The sequence below is a fragment of the Lipotes vexillifer genome, unplaced genomic scaffold (genome assembly GCF_000442215.2).
Source record: "Lipotes vexillifer unplaced genomic scaffold, Lipotes_vexillifer_v1.1 scaffold548, whole genome shotgun sequence".
NCBI classification, from domain to species: Eukaryota; Metazoa; Chordata; class Mammalia; order Artiodactyla; family Lipotidae; genus Lipotes; species Lipotes vexillifer.
In genome coordinates, this window is record NW_006789826.1 from 1,035,838 (window position 1) to 1,061,489 (window position 25,652).

The following is a 25,652-nucleotide window of genomic DNA, read 5'->3' on the forward strand; positions in this document are numbered from 1 at the left end:
AAAAAAAAAAAAAAAAAAAAAAAAAAAAAAAAAAAAAAAAAAAAAGATGTAGTTGCAATTGAAATTTTGAAAAGAATTTTAAGATTAAGGTTTATGATGGCTTGTTGTGGTGATCTGGGAATCAGAGTTGGGGTTTTGTTTCTGACAGTTACTGATTTACTGGGTTATAGTTTAGCAGTTTTTTTTTTTTAAATGGTTCATTAAATACATTTAAAACTCTTTGGAAAGAAAGCATCTGGAAAGTGTGAAAGCAATTCAGAATCATGTTTACATGTATTAAGTGCCTATATGTACATGTTGTAATGAGGAATATTACATAATAAGGATGGAGTAGTAAAGACATTGTATTTAGTTTTATTTTAAAGGGGTTAAAAGATATTTTTCATATATTTTATGTACTTATATTCTAATTTTTTTACCTAAACTTCTGAGAATATATTTAGATAGACCATGTAGCCTAGATATTTCTTACATTTAATGTAAGCAGAATCCACTTAATACCATGGTAATAACTGAAAATTTTAATAGCCATTGTTTTACTGGCAGTAATACCTCAAGTAGTTGACCAGAGCCTTCGTGTTTATCTGAGAATACTTTGTAATTCTACTTTTCCTGTGATTTTTCTGGGCTTTTACAAAGCGAGGATCAATTGTGTTTACTGAAATTAGAATTCTATCATGTGGGGATTTGTTGAAACCTGGGAAGTCCCTTAAGAAGTCTGACTCATCTTCACCTCTTCTTTCAGCTTGCAGCTGTTTGTGATGTATTTGTGGAAAACTATGTCCCTGGCAAATTGTCTGCAATGGGGCTGGGCTATGAAGATATAGACGTGGTAGCGCCTCACATGGTCTACTGTTCCATCACAGGTATCTCAGCACCACACCCTCGTCAGTGGCGAGGTTTTCCAGTTTCTGTGTCTCTTTCTGTATTTAAGAAACCTCGCACTAGTGTTGGTTTTCTTGAGGTGCTTCTGCTCTCCCTCCCTGCCGAGCCATTTTAGGTTGTTGAAAATTAGTCACTAAAGAACATTAACCTAAATGAACATTTTTCATATTTCTTCTGTGAATTGTCTGCGTGTAGTTTTGCCAATTTTTCTACTGATATTTCACAAATACTGACAAGGTACTATTATTAACTTATATGTAGAATTACAGGTGAAATATTAATTGGCTTTAAGATAACATAGGATCTCAACATACTGCTTCAATATATTCAAAAGTGCTAAAGCCAACTGAAGGAAAAGAGTGCTATAAAGTCTTTTAGATTGTTCAGCCCTTGATGGTGAACTCCGTGTGTGTGTTTGTGAAGTATGTCTTTAGGCTAAAGGGAAAAAAGTCATTGTATTAGTTATCTTTACATAGTTTATAAGCACTTAGCTATTAATTAGGGATACAGTATTAAAAAGTTATTCTTAAAATAGAAAGTTACATTAATAGCTTTTGTCGGAATAATTTATAAGATTTTCAGATTTTATTAATTCATCCACCAAATATTTACTGCAGACCTCTGATCTGCCAGGCAGTATTCTAATCTTCTGAGATAACAGCAATGAATAACACATATCTATGCTCTTCAGCAGATTTACTTTCTAGGTTAGGGAGATAGATAGTAAATAAGTAAACACATCCTTTTGTGTTTTGTTTTTTGTAATTGAGTGCAGTAGTGATAAGGTCAAAAGAGAGAAACTAAACAGGGCAAGGGGGATGAGGTGAGGAGGGTCTATTTTATACTGGGAGGTGAGATAAGGCTTCACCGATAAAGGGGACATTTAAGCCAAGACCTGAATGAAGTAAAGGAGTGAATCGTATCATTATTGGCAATGAGGGTTTCGGGCAAGGGGAACAGCAAGTGCAAAGGACCTGGGGCAAGACTGTGTTGGGCCTGTTTGAGGACCGGCAAGGATGGCTGAAACAGAGTGAGTGAGGGGGAATGTAGTAGGAAGAAAATCAGGGAGATAATGGTTAGTAAGATGATGGTTAGTAAGGGCTTGTGGGCTGCTCTTAAGGAATTAGGCTTTTACTTCAAGTAAGATTGTAAGTTAATGGAGAGTTTTAAGCAGAGGAGTGATGCGACCTGGCATTTTTAAAAGGATCACTCTAGCTACTGTGTTAAGAATAGACTGTCGAGGACAAGGGTAGTGGGAGAACAATTACGAAGCTATTGAAATAGTCCAGGCTAGAGATGATGGGGGCTTGAATTAGAGTAGCAGTGGTCGAGGTAGTTAAAGAGTGATAGAATTCTGAATGTTTTCGAGAAAAGGGGGTAAGGTTTGCAGATGGATGAGTTGTGAGTATCAGAGAAAGACTAGAGTTAAGGATGACTCTAGGGTTTTGGCCTGAGCGATTAGAAGAATTGCTGTTTACAGAGTCGAGTAGGACTGTGGAAAGAAGCTTTGGGAGGAAGAACATCACGTTTGGACTTGGAATGTCAAGTCCAAGTCTAGCTTGAAATGTAGAGTAAGGGCTTGGATCTAAGAGTCAGGAGATGTAAAATTTTATAGTTATGAGCAAATACATGGTATTTGAAGCCTGTATTTGATCTTTTACAGAGTGAGTGTAGATAGAAAAAGGAGAGCCTGAGTGGCTGAGCCTGATGCACTCTCATGAGTAGATGTTTAGGAGACGATGATGACGCAGTGAAGGAAGTCGTGAAGGAATCGTCAGTGAGGTGGGAGGAGAACCCGGAGGCAAAGTGATGAAAGGGTTTATTTTCATAGACAGTTTAAGCAGAAAAGCATAAAGCATAAATCACGTATGGACCTGAATTACTCGCATCTCCTAAATGCACCACACTTGCTCTCACGGCAGAGCCTTTACACATGATGTTCCCATTGCTTGGAACACTAATCCCCTGCCACACCCAGTAACTCTGTCTTTGTCCTTTAGATCTCACCTTGGATGTCATTGCTTCTGTGCAGACTTCTTCTCTCTCGATCCCTGAAGACTGGGTTGGCTGTTGTCTGCCATATTTTACTCTTTACTTGTCTGTCTCCCCCACTATCCTTAAGGCTCTTGTTCAGCACACAGTATAGAGCACATGGTAGGGAGTTTCTTACCTCAATGAATGAATAATCAGAACTTGGCTAAAGAGTTTTTAATAGCTGCCTTTTTTTTTTTTTTTTTGCATTCTACTTTTCAGAGATGAGTGTAAGTCGCGAATGTTATGTTTACATTTTCCAAAGAAACTTTCAGAGGATAGCCTGGGGTTAGGGCATAGTTGGCCTAATCTGTTATTTCTTATGTAGTTCGTCCATAGCACTAATGTAATGATCATTGCTTTAAGGTACCAAAGGAGTCCGTACCATGAAGTAAATATTCACTTATTGTCATTAGGTCCCTATGCATTAGGTTTTTTCCTAAGGCAGTAAGGGAACTAGTACATTTAAAAAATATTTTAAAAGGGAACCAAACAAAAACTTTACTCCTTATATTTCAGTAAATTTATCTTAAAATAGCTATCTGAAAATCTTGTTTTACTATAAAAGCCACAAAAATGTTATCTTAAAAATGTTTGGGGCTTCCCTGGTGGCGCAGTGGTTGAGAGTCCGCCTGCCGATGCAGGGGACGCGGGTTCGTGCCCCGGTCCGGGAAGATCCCACGTGCCGTGGAACGGCTGGGTCCGTGAGCCATGGCCGCTGAGCCTGTGTGTCCGTAGCCTGTGCTCCGCAATGGGAGAGGCCACAACAGTGAGAGGCCCGCGTACCGCAAAAAAAAAAAAAATGTTTGTTATTTGTAAAATTATAAGAGCCGAAATACTCCTATTTCTGTGCATTCAGGTTAATTGAGATATTACAATACTTTGACTGTGACACATTACTTTAGTATAAATAGTGCTTTTCATGGTGTAATTGTCTTTGTGGTGGTATTTTCATATAAAATAAGCTATAATTGCAATATTTGGACAATTGTTATTATTTTATATTTAGATCAAAGAGCCCAGTGATCATTAACTTCTCTCCTGAACAGCACAAGAGATAGGTTCTGTACATACTAGATCTTTGCCACTAGATCTGACTCTTTTTCAGATGTACTATTATATAGATCTGTAATCACACTTTTGTTTTTGTGTCTGTGTATCAAATAGTTATATGTGTGTGAGAGAGGGAGAGATTTTTCCTTAGAATCTCACAATCTAATGGAAATGCTGAGGTGTAAAATATTAAAATAGGTGAACTATTATCTTCTGAATTACCCTATAACCATAAAAATTCTGCATAACTAACAAATGCAAAATCTTACATGACAGTAAGTATTTATTTCTTATTGTCATAAATGTGGATTGGCTGGGATTCAGCTGATCTAGACTCATTAGGTTTGGCTCCAAGTTGCAGGTCTGCTCTGCACGTGTCTTACACTCCTTGGACCAGTGGCTACCAAGTATGTGTTCTGCTCATAGTGAAAGGCAAGAGCACAAGAGAACAAACTTAATCTCACAAGCACATTTAAAGCCTCTCTCTGCTCACATCACATATGCTAGTATTCATTTGGTCAAGGCAAGTCATATGGCCAAGACTGATACCAAGAGGTGGTTAAATATAATACTCTAGTGGCAGGAACTACAAAGTCGCATTGAAAAGGGCATGGGATCTGGGAAGGGTGAAGATTGGGAATAATAATGTATTTCATCACATCACCCAGCTAAATGAAATGCTAATCCACTTGGGAAGCCTCACGCTTCCCCAAAGTTTCACATCTGTATCTAACTACGGTTAGAATCAAAAGTTCTTCTGGGCCTTGTCTTGTGACTGGAGAATCTCTTAAGTTTTCTTCTAGTTCTCAGATCCTGTATTAACAGTTTAGTGTGGCAAAGGCCCTTAGAGACAGATTATAGTTCTCAGTAGTTCTCAGCTAAGGGGAAAATAGTTCTCAGTAGTTCTCAGCTAAGGGGAGAATGGGAGTATCATAGGCTTTTCGGTAACAGTGATGGGGCATGAAGGGGTGATGGGGAGAGGCATGTGTAGTCTGAAAAAGCAGCCCTCTTTATTCTGTAATCCTGTACATCCCCACCTCCTGACAATCGTTAGAAAAACATTCACACAGCTCTCTCTTCTTTATTCCTGATAAGGAAACAGACCCAGAACAGCTGAGGGACCTAAGGTCACACAGCTATTTAACGGCAAATGGGTTTAAAACTCAGGCTTCTTGACTTGGTATTAAGTGCTTCTAAGCTTTCTCTGTTTAGACATGTATCATTGTTAAGTGATGACATGGACTTTGTGATTACAAGACACTGAACAGGTCTCCTTGAGAATATATATTTTTGTTATTCTGTTTCATTTGTTGTTGATCGTATTGGCAGCGGTGGGAGTCATGAACAGAGTTCCTCATCAGGGAGTCTAAATTCAACAGATTCTTTTGGAAGCAGCCGTCATTTGTGAGTCATGAGTTTGTGTGTATCTAAAGGAAGGGCCTCTCTTTTTTTAGAAGTTTGGTGTTCTTGGTAATCAATGTTTGTTTTTTTTAATAAGACTGATTAGATCAGTCTAAAGTTGCGCATGTTATTATTGGGGTCCTAGACTTCCCTGATGTTTCCCAGTGGTATTGATGTCTTGTCAGTGCTTTCCAAGCCCAAATAGTCTGTTCTCACTCACATGTTGCCCTTACTGCTGATGAGAGTAACCTTGGAGTGGTTGGGAGTTTAATGCATTCTGACCATTGTGTGGCTGAGACTGCCTCAGTCTGTGAAATCTGGTCTACAGGACAAAACTGCTACACTGATCACAAGGGAGGAAGGACCCAATTATTTTTATTAGCACGGTCCTCTTGTCATTTCAGAAGAAGCTGAGTATGAACATTAGGGGGCAGTGTTTAAAAAGCTATCAGTAGAATTCACTACGAATTCATTTTTGAGAAAACTATAGTGTTTCTTGTGTACCACTGGGTGGAGAGAATCTCTGAAAGGACATATCTATATTTTTTCAAAATTTTTTTTTTTTAAAGTGACCATTCTCTACCTTTCTATACTTTTAGAAGTACAGTGATATTTTCCTTAGCAATTTAACTTAAACTTTTATCTTCTTTCCTTCATGTCTTCTATGTACGTTATTAATTATACACACTTAGCAATAAGAATGCTACCACATTTTAAAGAATTTACTTTTTTTCTTCATGTTAACTTCATTACTCTTTCTTTCTAAAAGGATAAACATTACATTATGTTATTGACTAAACTAATTTTGTGGTAGGAACATTGTGTTTACCCTTTAAATAAAATTTCTCGTCTTTTTTTTAAGGAAAGTAATTTGCAAAGCAGTTTTTAAATTTTTGAGAACAAGTTACAAAAGATGATATGCAGTGTGATATTATTCATACAGAGTTAAAATTATATAAAATGTATATTTTTTGGTAGTTTACTCGTATATGATTAAAATATAAAAATATTCGTAGTAATGAAAAATACTAAACTCAAGAGAATGATTACCCCTGGGGAGTGGGGAGGGAGGGAAGGGGGACAGGGATACACACAGGACTTCAGCTATATTTGCCAAATAGCCAACTGGCAGATGCATGAGTATTTGTTATGTTATTCTGTATACCCTTATTTATTTATTTATTTTTGGCTGTGTTGGGTCTTCGTTGCTGCGCCCGGACTTTCTCTAGTTGCGGCGAGTGGGGTCTACTCTTCGTTGCGGTGCGTGGGCTTCTCACTGTGGTGGCTTCTCTTGTTGCGGAGTGTGGGCTCAGTAGTTGTGGTACACGGGCTCAGTAGTTGAGGCTCGCAGGCTCTAGAGCGCAGGCTTCAGTAGTTGTGGCTCGTGAGCTCAGTAGTTGTGGCTCGCAGGCTCTAGAGTGCAGGCTCAGTAGTTGTGGCTCGCAGGCTCTAGAGTGCAGGCTCAGTAGTTGTGGCGCATGGGCTTAGTTGCTGCACGGCATGTGGGATCTTCCTGGATCAGGGCTCGAACCCGTGTCCCCTGCATCCACCAGGGAAGCCCCATTCTGAATACCCTTTTATGCTTGAAATAACAACAGCAAATGATTCAGAAATGCCCAAATAATCCCTTCCTTTCTCATTCCTTTCCTTTGTCTGCCCCTCCCCACCACCACTCCAGTTCATGTTTCTTGAGCTTCTGTAGATTCCTGGCTGTGTTGAGTGTACAGAGTGAACAATACAGACATGGTTCCTGCCTTTAAGGAGCTTACAGCCTAGTGTGAGAGACACTTCATAAACAGGTTAAGAAGAGAGTATGGCATGTACTAACAAATTGTGCTGTCATGAAAGAATCAAACAGGGTACTGCAGTGGAGATTAGTAGAGCAGGGGATGCATAAGTAAATGGGATGGTCAAGGAAGTCCTTTCTGGGGAGGTAACACTTAATAGACTTAAAGTATGAGAAGGAGCCAGCCATGCAAAGAGTAAGGGGAGGAGAGATTCAGGCAGAGAGAACACCACGTGCAAAGGTAGGAAAGATCTAGCTATCTTTAAAGGCCTAAGAGAAAGCCAGTGTGCCTAGAATACCAATAACTGGGAACAGGCATGCTTGAGAAGACACTGCATAGAGGTGTGCAAGTGCCATGGTGTGCTGAAAGGGGTTTGAGCAGTAGAGGGATATGATTCAAATTACATCAAAAATGATCTTTGAAAGAGGTGGGACTCAAATACTGATTGTCTCATGGAAGAATTTCATTATAAACATTGGTCTTGAAATAAGGTTCGTGTTTGAGAGAATAGCTATTAAGATAAAATTTCTTTAGATTACCAAAGGCTCCCATGGTATTTCAGAGTCAATAACAGAGAATTATGAGCCCAGATGGATATGGCAAATCATCTAGCAACTGCATCCAACACTATATCATGGCAACGATAATACAAAACAAAACACTGCTGTACTTGGATTCTTATGGAGTGAGTTAGTCTGTGTATATGTATATTTTCATCATTTTCTACATATTTACCACATAACCATGTCTTTTAAAAAAGAATAATTAGAAGTCTGCCTGCTCTCTAAACCCATAAAAATTTTGAAGGGGAGAAAAACAAGAAAGAAAGGGAGGGAAGGAGGGAAGAAGGAAGGAAGGAAGGAAGGGAGGAAAGAAGGGAGGGAGAGAGGGAGTGAGGAAGGAAGGAAGGGAGGAAGAACTAAGTCAAATGGAATAACAATGGGCAAGTTTTTTTTAACCTCCAAAAATAATAGTCCAGTTTAGTTCATTAAGCATCATTTCTAGATTGAATAAACAATCAGTTACAGACACGACATTAAAAGAGGTCCTCACAGTCAAAATAACTGGAAACTACTGGTCTAAATTATAGATGTCTCTGTTGTCTCCCCTTCTAACAGAACATTTTTTGCCCAGAATTTTAGAGTGTTGTGGTCATCTGTCCAACTTTATAGTCCGTGATCCCTAGCAAAAGTGTGGTTTAACCTATTTACCATTTCGTACCAAACTCATTGTTTAATCAATGACACCGTCTCTGCACGGGAAGAGAAACTTAGCACATAAATATAAGATTTCAAAGCACAGCCCATAAAACTAGGGACTGAGATTGTATTTTGTCTGTAGACGTGGACAGACTCCAGAAAGTGACTTTATGCCTTCATTTCATCCCCCAAGGGCATAATCTTTTTATCTTTAAATACTTCTTTTTACCCTTACACATATAACAGATGTGTTATACAAGTTGGACTCAGTGGAGTGTAAGCAGAAACTTTAATCTTTCCCACCCTACCTCTGCAAACCTGTGCTCCTGACTCATTTTCCTTGCTCATTGGTGAAATCCCAGGAAAGTCCTACAGACTTTTTTTCCGATTATTTTATTTCAAGTATTACAAATTCCAGTCCAATCTAAAATCAAAACTTCAGACTCTTGTACAATTTATGACTTTTGCCTTTCTCCACCTTGTCCTGACTTCTTGGAAACCTGAAGAGTGTGCGTGTGCGCATGTGCGCATGTGCGTGTGCGTGTGTGTGCGTGTGCGTGTGCGTGTGTGTGTGTGTTGGAAGAGGATAGTCAGTTTCTTCATTCCTCCATGATCCATCTCTTCCCTGTTGCTAGCTTCTCTTTGTGATTCTTTCAGAGTCAGGCCCTCATAGGGAAGAGAGTGAGTTAATGGGTATAAAAGAGCTTCTGCTTGATGGGGGTAGTTGGGCACTGCATTGCGGCCTGCTGTGTGCCTGAAGCTCAGTTCATGGCAAATTGTCCTATGGGGAGCTTTGTAGGCTCCTCAGAGACTTCAGACTGTAGTTCTCCCTCTTTAGTCCTTGGCTTTGTGCCGTCTCGTGTATACAGAGGCCACCTGTTTAGGTCAAGGTCACTTTGTCCTATAGGCAGCCCTCATGGATAGAATTCCTTTTTAAATTTTTGTAATTTTTAAATTGCAGTATAGTTGATTTACCATGTTGTGTTAGTGTAAGGTGTACAGCAAAGTGATTCAGTTATGTGTGTGTGTGTGTGTGTGTGTGTGTGTATTCTTTTTCACATTCTTTTCTGTTATAGGAACATTCCATTATTAGTACAGGATATTGAGTAGAGTTCCCTGTGCTCTACAGTAGGTCCTTGTTGATGATCTATTTTATATACAGTAGTGTGTGTACGTTAATAGAATTCCTTTTACAATGAACTAGTTCTGCTCTCCTGTTGGCCCACTTAGCCCATGGGGAAAACGCCTCCTTGCTCTTCCTCAGCATCGGGAGTGAAGTTTACTCCCACATCTTTTAGTTCTTCTGCCTTTCACTGATGTAACCATAGCCTCTTGCTTTTGGTACTTTTTTAGGCACATGTCCAGTCTTTATGTACTTTCATATTCCTAAACTATAGGCCCAGACCTCAGATGCTTTTTTTGAAGTGTCCCTCATGTGGCTTGAAGTAAAGAGGAAGCAGCTTGCCCCTACCCTATGGGAGGGTGAAATGCACAGCATGCTGACAACTCTTTCTTTTATTTTTTAAAATTTATTTTATTGAAGTATAGTTGTTTTACAATGTTGGGTTAATTTCTGCTGAGCAGCAAAGTGATTCAGTTATACATATATGTACATTCTTTTTCATATTCTTTTCCATTATGGTTTATCACAAGATATTGAATATAGTTCCCTGTGCTATTACAGTAGGACCTTGTTGTTTATCCATTCTCTATATAATATTTTACATCTGCTAATCCCAAACTCCCAATCCTTTCCTCCCCCCGCCACCTCCCCCTTGACAACCACAAGTCTATTTTCTATGTCTGTGAGTCTGTTTCTGTTTCGTAGGAAAGTTCATTTGTGTCAAATTTTTTATTTATTTATTTATTTTATTTTTTATTTTTTAATATTCTTATTGGAGTATAATTGCTTTACAATGTTGTGTTATTTTCTGCTGTATAACTCCTTCTCTTTTTTTTTTAACATCTTTGTTGGAGTACAACTGCTTTACAATGGTGTGTTAGTTTCTGCTTTATAACAAAGTGTATCAGTTATACCTATACATATGTCCCATATCTCTTCCCTCTTGCATCTCCCTCCCTCCCACCCTCCCTATCCCACCCCTCTAGGTGGTCACAAAGCACAGAGCTGATCTCCCTGTGCTATGCGGCTGCTTCCCACTAGCTATCTATTTTACGTTTGGTAGTGTATATATGTCCATGCCACTCCCTCACTTTTTCCCAGCTTACCCTTCCCCTCCCCATATCCTCAAGTCCCTTCTCTAGTAGGTCTGTGTATTTATTCCTGTCTTACTCCTAGGTTATTCATGACCATTTTTTTTTTTTTTAAGATACCATATATATGTGTTAGCATATGGTATTTGTTTTTCTCTTTCTGACTGACTTCACTCTGTATGACAGACTCTAGGTCCATCCACCTCACTACAAATAACTCAATTTCGTTTCTTTTTATGGCTGAGTAATACTCCATTGTATATATGTGCCACATCTTCTTTATCCATTCATCTGTTGATGGACACTTAGGTTGCTTCCATGTCCTGGCTGTTGTAAATAGAGCTGCAGTGAGCATTTTGGTACATGACTGTTTTTGAATTATGGTCTTCTCAGGGTATATGCCCAGTAGTGGGATTGCTGGGTCGTATGGTAGTTCTATTTGTAGTTTTTTAATGAACTTCCATACTGTTCTCCATAGTGGCTGTATCAATTTACATTCCCACCAACAGTGCAAGAGGGTTCCCTTTTCTCCACACCCTCTCCAGCATTTATTGTTTGTAGATTTTTTGATGATGGCCATTCTGACCGGTGTGAGATGATATCTCATTGTAGTTTTGCTTTGCATTTCTCTAATGATTAATGATGTTGAGCATTCTTTCATGTGTTTGTTGGCAGTAACCCACGCACATATGGTCACCTTATCTTTGATAAAGGAGGCAAGAATATACAGTGGAGAAAAGACAGTCTCTTCAATAAGTGGTGCTGGGAAAACTGGACAGCCACATGTAAAAGAATGAAATTAGAACACTCCCTAACACCATACAGAAAAAGAAACTCAGAATAGATTAAAGACCTAAATGTAAAGCCAGACACTATCAAACTCTTAGAGGAAAACATAGGCAGAACACTCTATGACATAAATCACAGCAAGATCCTTTTTGTATCATATTTTAGATTCTGCATGCAAGTGATATCATACAGTATTTGTCTTTCTCTTTCTGATTTACTTTATTTAGTATGATAATCTTTGGGTCCATCCATGTACCTCCCAGTGGCATTATTTTATTCTTTTTTATGGCTGAGTAGTATTCTAGTGTATATATGTACCACATCTTCTTTATCCATTCATCTGGATAAAGGTTGTTTCCATGTCTTGGCCGTTGTGAATAGCGCTGCTGTGAACATAGGGGTGTATGTAACTTTTTGAATTATAGTTTTGTCCACATAAATGCCCAGGAGTGGGATTGCTGGATCATATGGCATCTCTATTGTTAGTTTTTTGAGGAACCTCCATGCTGTTTTCCATAGTGGCTGCACCAATTTACATTCCCACCAACAGTGTAGGAGGGTTCCCTTTTTTTTTACACCCTCTCCAGCATTTGTTACTTGTAGACTTTTAATAATGGACATTCTGACCGGTGTGACGTGGTACCTCATTATAGTTTTTATTTGCATTTCTCTAATAATTAGTGATGTTGAGCATCTTTTCATGTGCCTGCTAGCCATCTGTATGGCTAACAACTCTTTGTAAGGAAATTCATGCTAAAGGTCTCATTTATCTTTCCACATTTTCTCACATACCCTGAAATGGATGGTAAGCTAAGAGCAGCAAAACTGGTTTCATAGTCTTTTAGCATGACCTGCATTGGTGTTCTGGCACTTATGGCATTCTTTTTGGGTTTGAAGCCTCAGCTGAAACTGAGGCAAGAGAGTCCTGTTTGAACATTCTTAATCTCAAAGTTTGTTGAAGAAATATGTTTTTCAGGTAGTAAAGAATAACATTAAGTAGAGTAAACCTGAGATATCTGTGTTCGAAATTTTTAAGTACGAAAAGATAATATTTAGTAAACTAAAAGTGTTTTGATTAATTTTGTATACTTTTTAAATTATTTAGACACAAATGAAAAGGTCAGTCATTTCCATATACATAATTTCTAAATAAATATTTTTTCCCAATAGCAAATCCCACTTTAAAACTGATACTGAATTGTTACTGGGTATAAGGAACATTATGTTAATTTTCCTTGGGAAGTTTTTATGAAACTGTGGGATTAAGAAAATCTGGACTGGAACATGGATAAAATGATTCCCCATTACGCTGAAAGAGACAAAATTGCTGTTCTTAAAAGAACTCTGCTGGGTATAATTAGGGATAGGCAGTGAGCACCATCTCATGACACAATTTTATACATAAATATGTGTGTGAGCTTCTTCAGTTCTCAGACACTTTCATTTCTCTCGTACTATTGATCGATAAAAGAGAAACCCATGACTTGAAAAGGAACTTGAGTTGTTTTCTCAATGCTTTAAAATTCTAAAAGCAAAGAGATAACCTGAGCCTAGAAATACGGTATAAATCTAGAATCAGTTGGTTTCACCTTTGGTCTCTGATTTCTAATATATGGATATATTGGTTCCCAGTTCAAAGAACCACTTGGGGCCAATAAAAGGGAAAAAGATGACAATGTTAGTTAATATCAAAGCAGTAGTTATTTCAAAACCTTCACAAATCAAATGTTTCATAGATCGTGCCAGATAAACATGCCAAGACTTAGCCACAGTCCAAAAATCCTGTCATCAGAACTAAATTGTTTCCCCTTATGGTAATAGGTCTGGGATATAAATCCACAAATTAAAGAAGCAATGCTAGATAGGAAGAAATGTTATGCTTAAAAGGATAAAAAAAAGAATGTTAGATAAAATTTAGATAGCATTTATTTTATGAATGCTAATGAATTTTTTCATTCTTTGGATGGCCTTCCAAGCCAGCATTAGTGCAGTACTACAACTTTCAGCCCTTATTTGAACCATACTAGCTTCACAAAGGTCAAAGTATGTTGAGTAAGTAACAGTTATACACTCTGAAAGATAAGGGATGTTGATAGAATATCAGACTGTGGAATAAGTGAATCCGTTTTGTAAAAAACATGAAATTCACAAAAATTTATCAAGTGAAAAATACCAAAGTTTAAAAAATTTGGTAAACATTTGGTTATAAGAAAGACTACTCTAACAAACAGTCTGATTAAAAAATGGGTCAAGGATGTGAACACATTTCTCCAGAGAGAATATACGCATTGCCAATGAGCACATGAAAAGATAGTCAACATTACTAAATATTAGGGAAATGCAAATCAAAACCACAATAAGATAGCACTTCATATCCACTGGGATAGCTACTATCAAAAAACCAAAAGTTAACAGTATTGGTGAGGATGTGGAAAAATTGGAGCCCTTGTGCACTGTTGGTAGGAATGGGAAATGGTGTAAGCCACATAGGGGGTTCTTCAAAAAATTAAACATAGAATTACCATATAATTCAGCAATTCTGCTTTTGATTATATATCCAAAAGAATTGAAAGCAAGTACTCGAACAGGTGTTTGCATTATGTTCCTAACAGCATTATTCAAAAATAGTCAAAAGTTGGAAGCAACCCAGGTGTCCATCAGTGGATAAATGGATAAATAAAATGTGGTATACATACAATGGGAAATTATTTGGCCTTGAAAAGGAAGGGAATTCTGATACAGGCTGCAGCATGGATGAACCTTGAAGACATTATGCCAAGTGAAATAAGCCAGTCACAAGAGGACAAATACTGTATTACTCCACTTCTATGAGGTACCTAGAGTAGTCAGATTCATAGAGATAGAAGATATAATGATGATTGTTAGAGGCTTGGGGGAAAGAAAAATGGGGAGTTACTGTTTAACGGATGCAGAGTGTCAGTTGGGAAGATGAAAAAGTTTTAGAGATGAATAGTAGTGACAATGTGAGTACCACTGCACTGTACACTTAAAAATGGTTAAAATGGTAAATTTTGTGTTATGTATACTTTATCATGATTAAGAAAATTAAAGTTAGAAAATAAAGGAAAAATTTAAAAAGTAAAAAAAGAAGGCTAGTCTAAACTACAAAGTGTACTGTGAAATTCTAATTACTATGTCACAACCACAAGAAAATGTTGTTTGTACTGTTTTAAATAGTGGTCTACAAATACAAATATTTGATGACTAGGTATTGAATATATAAAACACTCCTTTGTTTAATAATCAATTGATTCATGTATGTATAAATTAAAAGCTCATTTTGTCTTTTATTTCTTCTCAGTCTGATGGGATTAGCTTATAGTTGTCATTTGCTTAATACTAAATATTGACTAAAATACCAGGGTTTTTTGTTGTTGTTTTGGTCAAAATCTTACTCCATATGCCTAATTTTACATCTTTAGATTCTTATTGCTATTCACCCTATATTATCATTCTGTTGTAAATAATTTCACATTCCTAACATTGTCTAGGAAATACTCAAAGGACTGAGGAAAGGGAATTTAAAAGAATTCTTTCTGAAGAGAAGAACTGCCTGTTAGGATGAATAGTTATAATAATGAGAGTTCTATGAGAATTGCTGATTTTACTTCAAAATAAAAATATTATAATTATTTTAAAACTTTCAATCTGAGAAATGAAATTTTACAGTCCCAAATATTTCTAGGAGGGCACATTTCTCCTACTCCAGTCAGAAACTTCAATCATGTTTCTTGCAGCTCTCTGAGGAAAGCCAGGATGGTAGTGTGGGACATGCCCTCACCTCAGTTAGATACACCCAGAATCTTATTTGTTCAGTTACCATCTTTGTATTTTGAATCTTTTATTCTATTTCTCCCACAGTAACTTGGGCCCTTGCCTTCCACATACCTTCAGTTCTGTTTCTAACCCAGCATATGGAGGCAGTGACTACACTAATGTGTACCTGTCCACAAAAATACCCTCATTTAGAGCTTTTACCTATCAGTGTTTAGTTGAAGGTACACCGTATCAATTGTGAACAACAAAGTCCTCAGTTGTTGTCTTCAGTGTTTCTGTGGGTCTTTTACTTCTTTGGGTGGGATACATGCCCTCTAATCCCTCCACCATTTCATATCTGATCTGTCATTTGGACTTGAACTACTTATTACTCCTGAAAGTCATGGGGATTACTGGACATAAGCTATTTGGTCCATTATTTTGACTATCTTGAGTCACAAAGTTATCTAAAACAATCAAATTCTAATTAGGAAAGCATTGAACAAAGGACAGTGTGGCCTAGACACTCCTCAGGTGAAGGTAGTGGGGCAAAAGTGGGACAAGGCACAGGAGGAATCTCAGATTGTGAGACACAGGTGTGGAGAGGCAGTATGTTAAAATACATTTCCCTCTCATGGCCCTACCTCTTCCATCTCCGCACTCCCAACATTTCATTGGATTCCTTGCAGTTCTCAGACTCGCTTCTCTAGAGCAGGGGGCTGGAAGTGCCTGTGGGCCAAATATGACCAGCTGTCTCTTTTAAAAAATAAAGTTTTATTGGAACACAGCCACGTCCATTTGTTTACATATTGTCTATGGTTGCTTTTGCATTGCAATTGCAGAGATCAGTAGTTGCCAACAGAGACCCCCAAACCCTGAAAAGTGTAAAAAATATTTTCTACCTGGCTCTTAATGGAAGAAATTTGCAGGTCCCAGATTTAGGGCATTTGGTATTCATGGCTGGAAGGCAGGATGACACAACAGAATGGACAGAAAAATAAGTACTTTATTTGTTCCCTTTTGAGTGTAGGCCCTGAGGATACTTAGGTTAGAAAATACATTATGATGTAAAAGCCAGGAATCTGAGTCCTGTGCCCACATTCCCAAGAATGAAAATAATTCTCTACAATGAAAAGGCTTACAGAAGTAGGCAGAAATGGAATCATGAAAAACTTTACATTTGGCTTGGCTATATAAAATAATATCTAATATTTATTGAGTGTTTACTATGTATGAGACATGGTACTAAGCACTTATATATTATCTCATATAAAATAATACGCAATTGGCGTAATTTATATAAAGGCAAATCTTGTAATCATGGTATCAATATTAATTGCTTATCAATTATAAAAAATATCATGCAACATAATTGAAAGCTTTCAACAAGGTTTTATGAGACTTGTATTATAGTGCCATGTGACTTTGGAGACATCATTACACTGATCTGAGCCTAAATGTCCTTATCTCTAAAATGGGAATAAATTTGTCCTGCTTACTTCATAGGCTGCTAGTGAGTCTGAGATGTAATTCATAAAAATTCTTTCAGAACTGCAAATTATTCTGTAGATATTAAGGACATGAAGTCACTAAATATATTTCAGATTGTGTTATGTAAGTTTTATATTGGGTATATCCTAGTCATAAACTCTTTTTCATGAGATTACATAATAGAAAGCAAAGGCTTGGTGGTCAGAGGACCTGGGTTGAAGTCCCAGTCCTGTCATTGTTGGTTATGTAGCTTTGGTCAAGTAATTTAATATCTTTTAACCTGTGTTAGCTGGCTGTAAAATGGGGACAGTGATGCTGGTGCCTCCCCCTAAAATGTTATTGTAAGGATTAAATAAGAGCGCAAATGGAATCTACAGAAGTGATGCAACCTTAACATGAAGTATTATTCTCACACCTTGAGTCTTCTAGTCTCCTCCCTCCACAGTGCTCCAGACACTTACCTTCCACATACCCTCAGCTCCAGCATGTGTACCATGATACTCTAAAATGAGAGGAAACTGCTCTCAAGCAACCATTTCTCAGGGCAGAGACCGTGAACAAAATATGTTAATTCCTCATGTTCTGATGATGTTTCTCACATTCTCTGGCTCAATGCTGCTTTCTCTGCTTACTTCATTGTATGTTGTATTAAAGTGCTGTTATTTTTGCTTTGTAATCTGAGCCAAAATTCAGCCATGTAAGTTTTATTCAGAAATTTTACTTCTTTTGCATACTTTCTCAGGAAGCTACTGAAGGATGTTTTCCACCTAAATAGAGGAATATTAATAATAATAATATTAACGATGACGTGGGATCTAGGAAACAAAGAATTCAACAGAGGAGAGAAGGGGAGAGCCCTGGTTGACCAGTTGTGCAGCAGGCCTAGAGAGCAGCTGATCCAGGTTGGACAAGAGGACACAGGACTGCAGGAAGTTGTCTCCAATTAAAAAAAAAAAATGGAACTAGTAAATTACCTGATCTGTTTGGCCATCATATCGGAAATTCAATTCTGTTGGAAAGGTAGGCAGAGGGTTTAGGGATAGGCACGTAGAAAACTAAGCACACCAAATGGTGAGGAAAAGAAAGATAATGTGGCTTGGAAGTGGACGATATTTTCATAGTCATAATAATATAAATACCTATATCTGGGAAATGATGTAAGATAGCAAAATCCATATCTTCCATGATAGAAAGCTATTATCTAATGCCTGAAGTTGACATTCAAGAAATAGTAATATTTAAAAGTATTAAGGTAAATATACTAGAAGAAATAGCTGAAAGTGTTAGAAGTGGTTGTCATTTGGGTGATAGGATTTGATGAACATAGGGAAGTGTGACTGTGGGTTTTCCTGTTATAAATCTTATAGTACCATTAACTTAATAAACTAAGTTTATATATTGTATGAAATAAAAATTATATTAGAGCAAACACTAGGTTGGCAATGTGGCATTATTGATGTCTACATTAAGTGTGGCTCTCTCAAGCGCTTGTTACTGGAATCAGAGTCCATGTCGTAGTGGGAGAATAATAGCGTTTATTGAACACGTTAAATGTTAGGCACTGTTCATCACTTTACACGTGTTAATTGATATAATCTTTTCAATAGCTACATGACGTAACTTCTGTTACCATTCATAATTTTTGAGTGAGAGAGCTGAGGCACAAAGAATTTGTCGCTCGTCCAGGATTGCTCTGCTAGTAGGCAGTTGACTTCGAGCCTGGCAGTCTCGCCCAGCCCTGCCTTTACCACTATATGCTCTCTATTGTTTGTTTTCCTGGGAGGAAGTGAAGCTTAATGAGGTGAGTTACTCATCAACACTTCCAGACCTTTGTCCAAACTCAAATTCTATTTGAATTTGTATTTATGAGAAATTCCTGAACTTTAGGCATTTGGAGGGCACAGATGCAGGTTTTCCCCATTTTTTATTTGGTTATTTCTGTCAGAGTTGGGAGAGAGAATTGCAATGCCTGAGCTCACTATCTCTGACTGGAAACTCATCGGGAAATTTTGAATAGGGTTATCATCTGTACCTCTTTGTGTTTCAGAAGTAAGTACCAGGAACAGTGAGTTAGGGTTATGGTGAGATTTTTCATTTCATTGTGGGTCTAAACTGAGACTTAGTTAAAGTAGAAAGACTGTATAGGGAGGAGGGAATATTTATATATAATAATCCAGAGGTAAAATTGATAGGTCTTGATGAAGTGGGGAATGAGGTAAAGGACTGAGAAAGATCCCCAAAGTTTCTAGCACGAGCAGATATTTTAGGGTCTATTAAAATTAATGATGTCTCCTTTTTCAGGGCCATGTTATAATTTGATATTTTTAATCACAATGATGCAGAACTTTTAGGATACCAGCCCACAGTGACCAGTCAGAGAGTTTAGTGTGTCATTTATTTCTTATCAAATGAAAATAATACTTAGAGATAGCTAAGGGTTTAGAAGTTCTATGCTATCAAGGGTTCTGGATTTTAGAACTGATATTTCTCCATTAGTAAGTGGAGGTAGATGACTGCAACTCACAGCCCAGACAGACCTTTTAGGAAATATCTGGCTTTAATTACCTGTTGAAGGACAGAGATTACGGATCAAAAATGAAATTTACCTACAGCTTCCATCCACAGGAAAGCCCATTCTACTTTCTTTACTTGTTTTGGGAAATAGAAGTGTTTTAAAAAGGATTTTCATGTTCAAAAAAAAAAATTAAAAACTTTGTCTTGGTACAGATATACAGATAGCTTAAAAGAAAGCATAAAGGGACATGGCTGGCTAAATTTGCCTAAGAAGAATGTTGTAATTTATTCGTAGTCTATGTAAGAAGGACAAAAGGACTACAGGGAAATCAGGAGGTTCAGGCCATATGTAAGGATGTTCCTGGGGGAGTGTTCTTTTCTACTCTGGCTGTCCCCTTGGGTGCTGGTGTTTCCTCTCTCTCAATATTAGATTGAATGGCAAATTGTTTATAGTATCCATAGGAGAGGTTTGCTGCACCAAGGTTTTTAGTCTCTTGCTTTAAATTCCTGATACAATGATTAAACTAGGGCCCCAGATACCATAGGAAGTGTGGCCCCCTCCCCTGCCAACCACTTCAGCATGAATTGCTTATGGAATTATTCTTGTCTCCACCCCTACATACAGTGCTTTTCCATAGGTATCAAAGCATCCCAGCCTGCTGTGCACATCTACCAATCCTCATCCAGTTTCTCCTGTATTGTGTACTTGGAATTTGTAGCCTCTGAATGGCTATAGAATCAGAGAAGTGAATGTGGCTGATGGAGGACCCAAATTCTGGTTCTGGAAAGCTGTCTATTGATTGTTCCATGCAGTTTATTGATTCTAGAATTAACGACGGTGGCAGTGTATTCTTGGAAAATCTTACATTTGTGGGCAGAGATATTTGGCCACTTGCCATGTTATAATCCTGGAAAAAGATGGGCTTGAAAAACTGTCATTAGTGTCCCTTTGAGTTGGTCATGCATGGTTAGGGAGTACCATTCCAAGAGGACAATTTACCCAATTTAAAAGAAAGATTAAGAGGGACTTCCCTGGTGGTCCAGTGGTAAAGAATCCATCTTCCAGTGCAGGGGACGTGGGTTCGGTCCCTGGTCAGGGAGCTAAGATCCCACATGCCAGGGGGCAACTAAGCCCGCGCACCACAACTACTGAGCTTGAGTGCCTCAACTAGAGAGCCCATGTGCCACAAATTACAGAGTCCACGTGCTCTAGAGCCCGTGCGCCATGAGTAGAGAGAGAAAACTGGAACACCACAACTAGAGAGAAGTCCACGCGCTGCAATGAAGAGCCTGTATGCTGCAACGAAAGATCCTGCGTGCCACAACTAAGACCTGATGCAGCCAAAAAAAAATGAAAAAGAAAAAAAGAAAGATCAAGAGCTACAAACTACCAGTTATAAAATAAAGAAGTCACAGGGATATTATATACAGCACAGGGAATATAGATTATAAAATATAACTATAATGTATATCTATAATATAGAATATAATATTATAATAACTTTGTGTGGTGTATAATCTGTTAAAATATTGAGTCACTATGTTGTACACCTGTAATTAATATAATATTGTAAGTCAACTATACTTCAATTAAAAAAAAAGATCAAGTAGAGTGTAGATGAATGCGGCAGGGTGGGGGAGAAAAGACATATAAATAACAATCTTTCAAACTTCAAAAGAAAAAGGGGATGAAAGCAAGAGATGCTCAGCAAAATTATTTATTTCACTCTTTGGGGAACTGTGTGTGTATACTACTTTGTAGTAGTAGTGTTTCTATTAAAGAGTAGAGGTAGCCTGGTTCCCAGTGCTCCAAATGAGAAAAAAAAGGTTGTAGTTGGATGTTACCATAATCAGTCATCTCAATTATGAAGGTCAGGTCACCTTGTCTCTTTGAGAGGTAGTGAACAGGCTGTATCTGTGGAGATTTTCCATGGATGAACTTCTCTCCACCAGGTTTGCTGATGGTAGGGGGTGACTCTGATGTTTCGATATCTAGAACAGAGGTCAAACAGACACAATAAAACAAAAATAAAAAAATTTAAAACTTCTTATCAGCAAAGGGCTGAAAAAGCCAGTGCAAAGTAATATCTTAATGTAGACATTAAAAGGGACTGGTTAAAAAAAAATCGCTTTGACCCTGTTTTTTTCCTTAAAATTCTAAATCTTTTGTTCAGTGTTTTATAAAAAGTATCAATTAATTAGGACCTCATAAAGATAAGGAAGTCTACCCTAAATCTCTGGCAGGTTTTTCTTTGAATAGGAGCATATGAAAAAAAAAATCTTTTTCTACTCATTTGAAGGTGGCCCGTATGATTCTGGTTTAGAATAGGTAGGACACATATGATTTATCATTCAGGAATGTGCTCCTAAATCCTTCGCACCAGTGATGCTTTTAGTGGAAATTCTCCACTAAACATGGTATGTGATGTTATCTTCCCTTTAAATTTTTTTCCCCTATTTTTTTTCCCAGTTTGGATCTTTATTGTATCTCTCCATAGGTATTTTCCATAGGTATTTTGATGGGACGTTGAGAGAAAGCATGCTGGCATGGCTGTCTGCTGTCATGTTAACCCAGAAGTTAGAAGAACCACTTTTGATATATTGCCTGATATTTCATCTGGCTCTAATGATATTTCCAGAGTGTTCCAGATATTTATTTACATCTGGTGCAAAGTTAGTATTAACTAAAAGTGTAAAGCTGGCTTTGGAACTTGACTGTATCAGGAGGAAACTTAGTATTGGTTCATGACTTATCACAAAGTCTTTGTGATAAGTTATGAACCAAGTACTTTCAGGCTATCAGACCATCAGGCCAATTGCTAGTCCCTGAGTGATAATGGGGGAACATACTGCTTAATCTAAGTTGCGTGTGGAGATGACAAAATCTGAGTCTTTAATCACTTCATCAAGCCCATTTCATTTAGGGCCGCAACAGTACTATCTATACAATAGCTTCTCATATAATGTGGGAAGTTTGCTATTCTGGCACAACTCCACAAATAAGTAGAACTATCCATTTCCTATGGAATAATGCTATCCTCACCTTAGTTTCTTATTCCAACATGGTAGATTCTAAATTACTTATTTTTGGATTAGCCATAGAAAAGTTTCGAACCTGGGCTGACTCTCCCTGACACAAAATGTTTTGAATTATCTTCCTTTGCTATTGTTTGGATTGTTGAAAGAAAATGTAAAGTCATCTTAATGTTAGCTTAGCTCAGACGACGAGGAAGATAAGTTTATTGAAATAAAAGCACATTTTCATATCAAAGATACACTAACTGGACAATTTTTGTTTTGATTTTTTTGGAGTCAGTGTGTTCACCATCAGTGGAGATACCAAAGATGAGTATGGTTAGATCTCCTCTTGACATTTCCAATGCACTTAGTAAACAAAAAACACAGTCTTCATTTAATATTGGGAAATATATTTGTAATTATCATTTATTGGAGATTTAATTATAGAATAAACCAGATATTTACATTATATATATTTTTAAAATTAAAAACATAAATTGCTCTTTTGTTAATTATAAGAGTGATAAACATTCATTTTGGAAAAGTCCTTGAAAATAGAGGACTATAAAAAAAATATTATGAGATACAATGGCACCACCCTGAGCTAACTACATAAGATTTGGTGCATTTTTCCGTAGTCATTTTTTTTTTTTTTTACAATGACAGATAATTTATTATTCAACAAAAACTGAGGCATAAGGACTCAAGTAAAGAAATTAACAGAAAATATTTTACAAGGGACCTTGAAGACAGAGCCCAACTAAAACAAAATTAATGCTTTACCATATACTACAATAGGGATTGAAGAAACAAATTTTTCCATTCTACGTTCATAAATACATTGGAAAAATTTTTTCTTTTTTTTATACAGCAGGTTCTTATTAGTCATCAATTTTATACACATCAGTGTAAACATGTCAATCCCAGGCACCCAATTAATCACACCACCACCCCACCCGCCTGCGGCTTTCCCCCCTTGGTGTCCATACGTTTGTTCTCTACATCTGTGTCTCAATTTCTGCCCTGCAAACCAGTTCATCTGTACCATTTTTCTAGGTTCCACATATATGCGTTAATATATGATATTTGTTTTTCTCTTTCTGACTTACTTCACTCAGTATTATAGTCTCTAGATCCATCCATGTCTCAACAAATGACCCAATTTCGTTCCTTTTTATGGCTGAGTAATATTCCATTGTATATATGTACCACAACTTGTTTATCCATTCGTCTGTCGATGGGCATTTAGGTTGCTTCCATGACCTGGCTATTGTAAATAGTGCTGCAGTGAACATTGGGGTGCATGTGTCTTTTTGAATTATGGTTTACTCAGGGTATATGCCCAGTAGTGGGATTGCTGGGTCATATAGTAGTTCTATTTTTAGTTTTTTAAGGAACCTCCATACTGTTCTCCATAGTGGCTGTATCAATTTACATTCCCACCAACAGTGCAAGAGGGTTCTCATTTCTCCACACCCTCTCCAGCATTTGTTGTTTGTAGATTTTCTGATGATGCCCATTCTAACTGGTGTGAGGTGATACCTCATTGTAGTTTTGATTTGCGTTTCTCTAATAATTAGTGGTGTTGAGCAGCTTTTCATGTGCTTCTTGGCCATCTGTATGTCTTCTTTGGAGAAATGTCTATTTAGGTCTTCTGCCCATTTTTGGAGTGCCTTGTTTGTTTTTTTAATATTGAGCTGCATGAGCTGTTTATATATTTTGGAGATTAATCCTTTGTCCGTTGATTCGTTCGCAAATATTTTCTCCCATTATGAGGGTTGTCTTTTTGTCTTGTTTGTAGTTTACTTTGCTTTGAAAAAGCTTCTAAGTTTCATTAGTTCCCATTTGTTTATTTTTGTTTTTATTTCCATTACTCTAGGAGGTGGATCAAAAAAGATCTTGCTGTGATTTATGTCAAAGAGTGTTCTTCCTATGTTTTCCTCTAAGAGTTTTATAGTGTCCGGTCTTACATTTAGGTCTCTAATCCATTTTGAGTTTATTTTTGTGTATGATGTTAGGGAGTGTTCTAATTTCACTCTTTTACATGTAGCTGTCCAGTTTTCCCAGCACCACTTATTGAAGAGACTGTCTTTTCTCCATTGTATATCCTTGCCTCTTTTGTCATAGATCAGTTGACCATAGGTGCGTGGGTTTATCTCTGAGCTTTCTATCCTGTTCCATTGATCTATATTTCTGTTTTTGTGCCAGTACCATATTGTCTTGATTACTGTAGCTGTGTAGTATAGTCTGAAGTAAGGGAGGCTGATTCCTTCAGCTCCGTTTTTTTCCCTCAAGACTGCTTTGGCTATTTGGGGTCTTTTGTGTCTCCATACAAATTTAAAATTTTTTTGTTCTAGTTCTGTAAAAAATGCCATTGGTAATTTGATAGGAATTACATTGAATCTGTAGATTGTTTTGGGTAGTATAGTCATTTGCACAATATTGATTCTTCCAATCAAGAATATGGTATATCTTTCCATCTGTTTGTATCATCTTTAATTTCTTTCAACAGTGTCTTGTAGTTTTTTGCATACAGGTCTTTTGTGTCCCTAAGTAGGTTTATTCCTAGGTATTTTATTCTTTTTGTTGCAGTGGTAAATGGGAGTGTTTCCTTAATTTCTCTTTCAGATTTTTCATCATTAGTGTATAGGAATGCAAGAGATTTCTGTGCATTTATTTTGTTTCCTGCAACTTTACCAAATTCACTGATTAGCTCTAGTAGTTTTCTGGTGGCATCTTTAGGATTCTCTATGTATAGTATCATGTAATCTGCAAACAGGGACAGTTTTACTTCTTCTTTTCCAATTTGTGTTCCTTTTATTTCTTTTTCTTCTCTGATTGCCGTGGCTAGGACTTCCAAAACTATGTTGAATAATAGTGGTGAGAGTGTACATGATTGTCTTGTTCCTGAACTTAGAGGAAATGCTTTCAGTTTTTCACCATTGAGAATGATGTGTGCTGTGGGTTTGTTGTATATGGCCTTTATTATGTTGAGGTAGGTTCCCTCTATGCCCACTTTCTGGAGAGGTTTTATCATAAATGGGTGTTGAATTTTGTCAAAGGTTTTTCTGCATTTATTGAGATGATCATATGGTTTTTATTCTTCAGTTTGTTAATATGATATATCACATTGATTGATTTGCATGTATTGAAGAATCCTTGCATCCCTGTGATAAATCCCGCTTGATCGTGGTATATGATCCTTTTAATGTGTTGTTGGATTCTGTTTGCTAGTATTTTGTTGAGGATTTTTGCATCTATATTCATCAGTGATATTGGTCTGTAATTTTCTTTTTTCGTAGTATCTTTTTCTGGTTTTGGTATCAGGGTGTTGTTGACCTCATAGAATGAGTTTGGGAGTGTTCCTTCCTCTGCAATTTTTTGGAAGAGTTTGAGAAGGATTGGTGTTAGCTCTTCTCTAAATGTTTGATAGAATTCCCCTGTGAAGCCATCTGGTCCTGGACTTTTGTTTGTTGGAAGATTTTTAATCACA

General features: G+C 37.3%; 1 protein-coding gene across 1 annotated transcript in view; it reads left to right on the top strand.

Moving 5' to 3' along the window:
• The window catches only part of SUGCT (succinyl-CoA:glutarate-CoA transferase), a 295,796-nt gene that overhangs the window by 23,586 nt on the left and 246,558 nt on the right, over window positions 1–25,652 (top strand). The window contains exon 7 of the mRNA XM_007462850.1: window positions 746–866. Within this exon, the coding sequence (XP_007462912.1) occupies window positions 746–866 (121 nt within the window). The remainder of the gene's footprint in view (window positions 1–745; window positions 867–25,652) is intronic.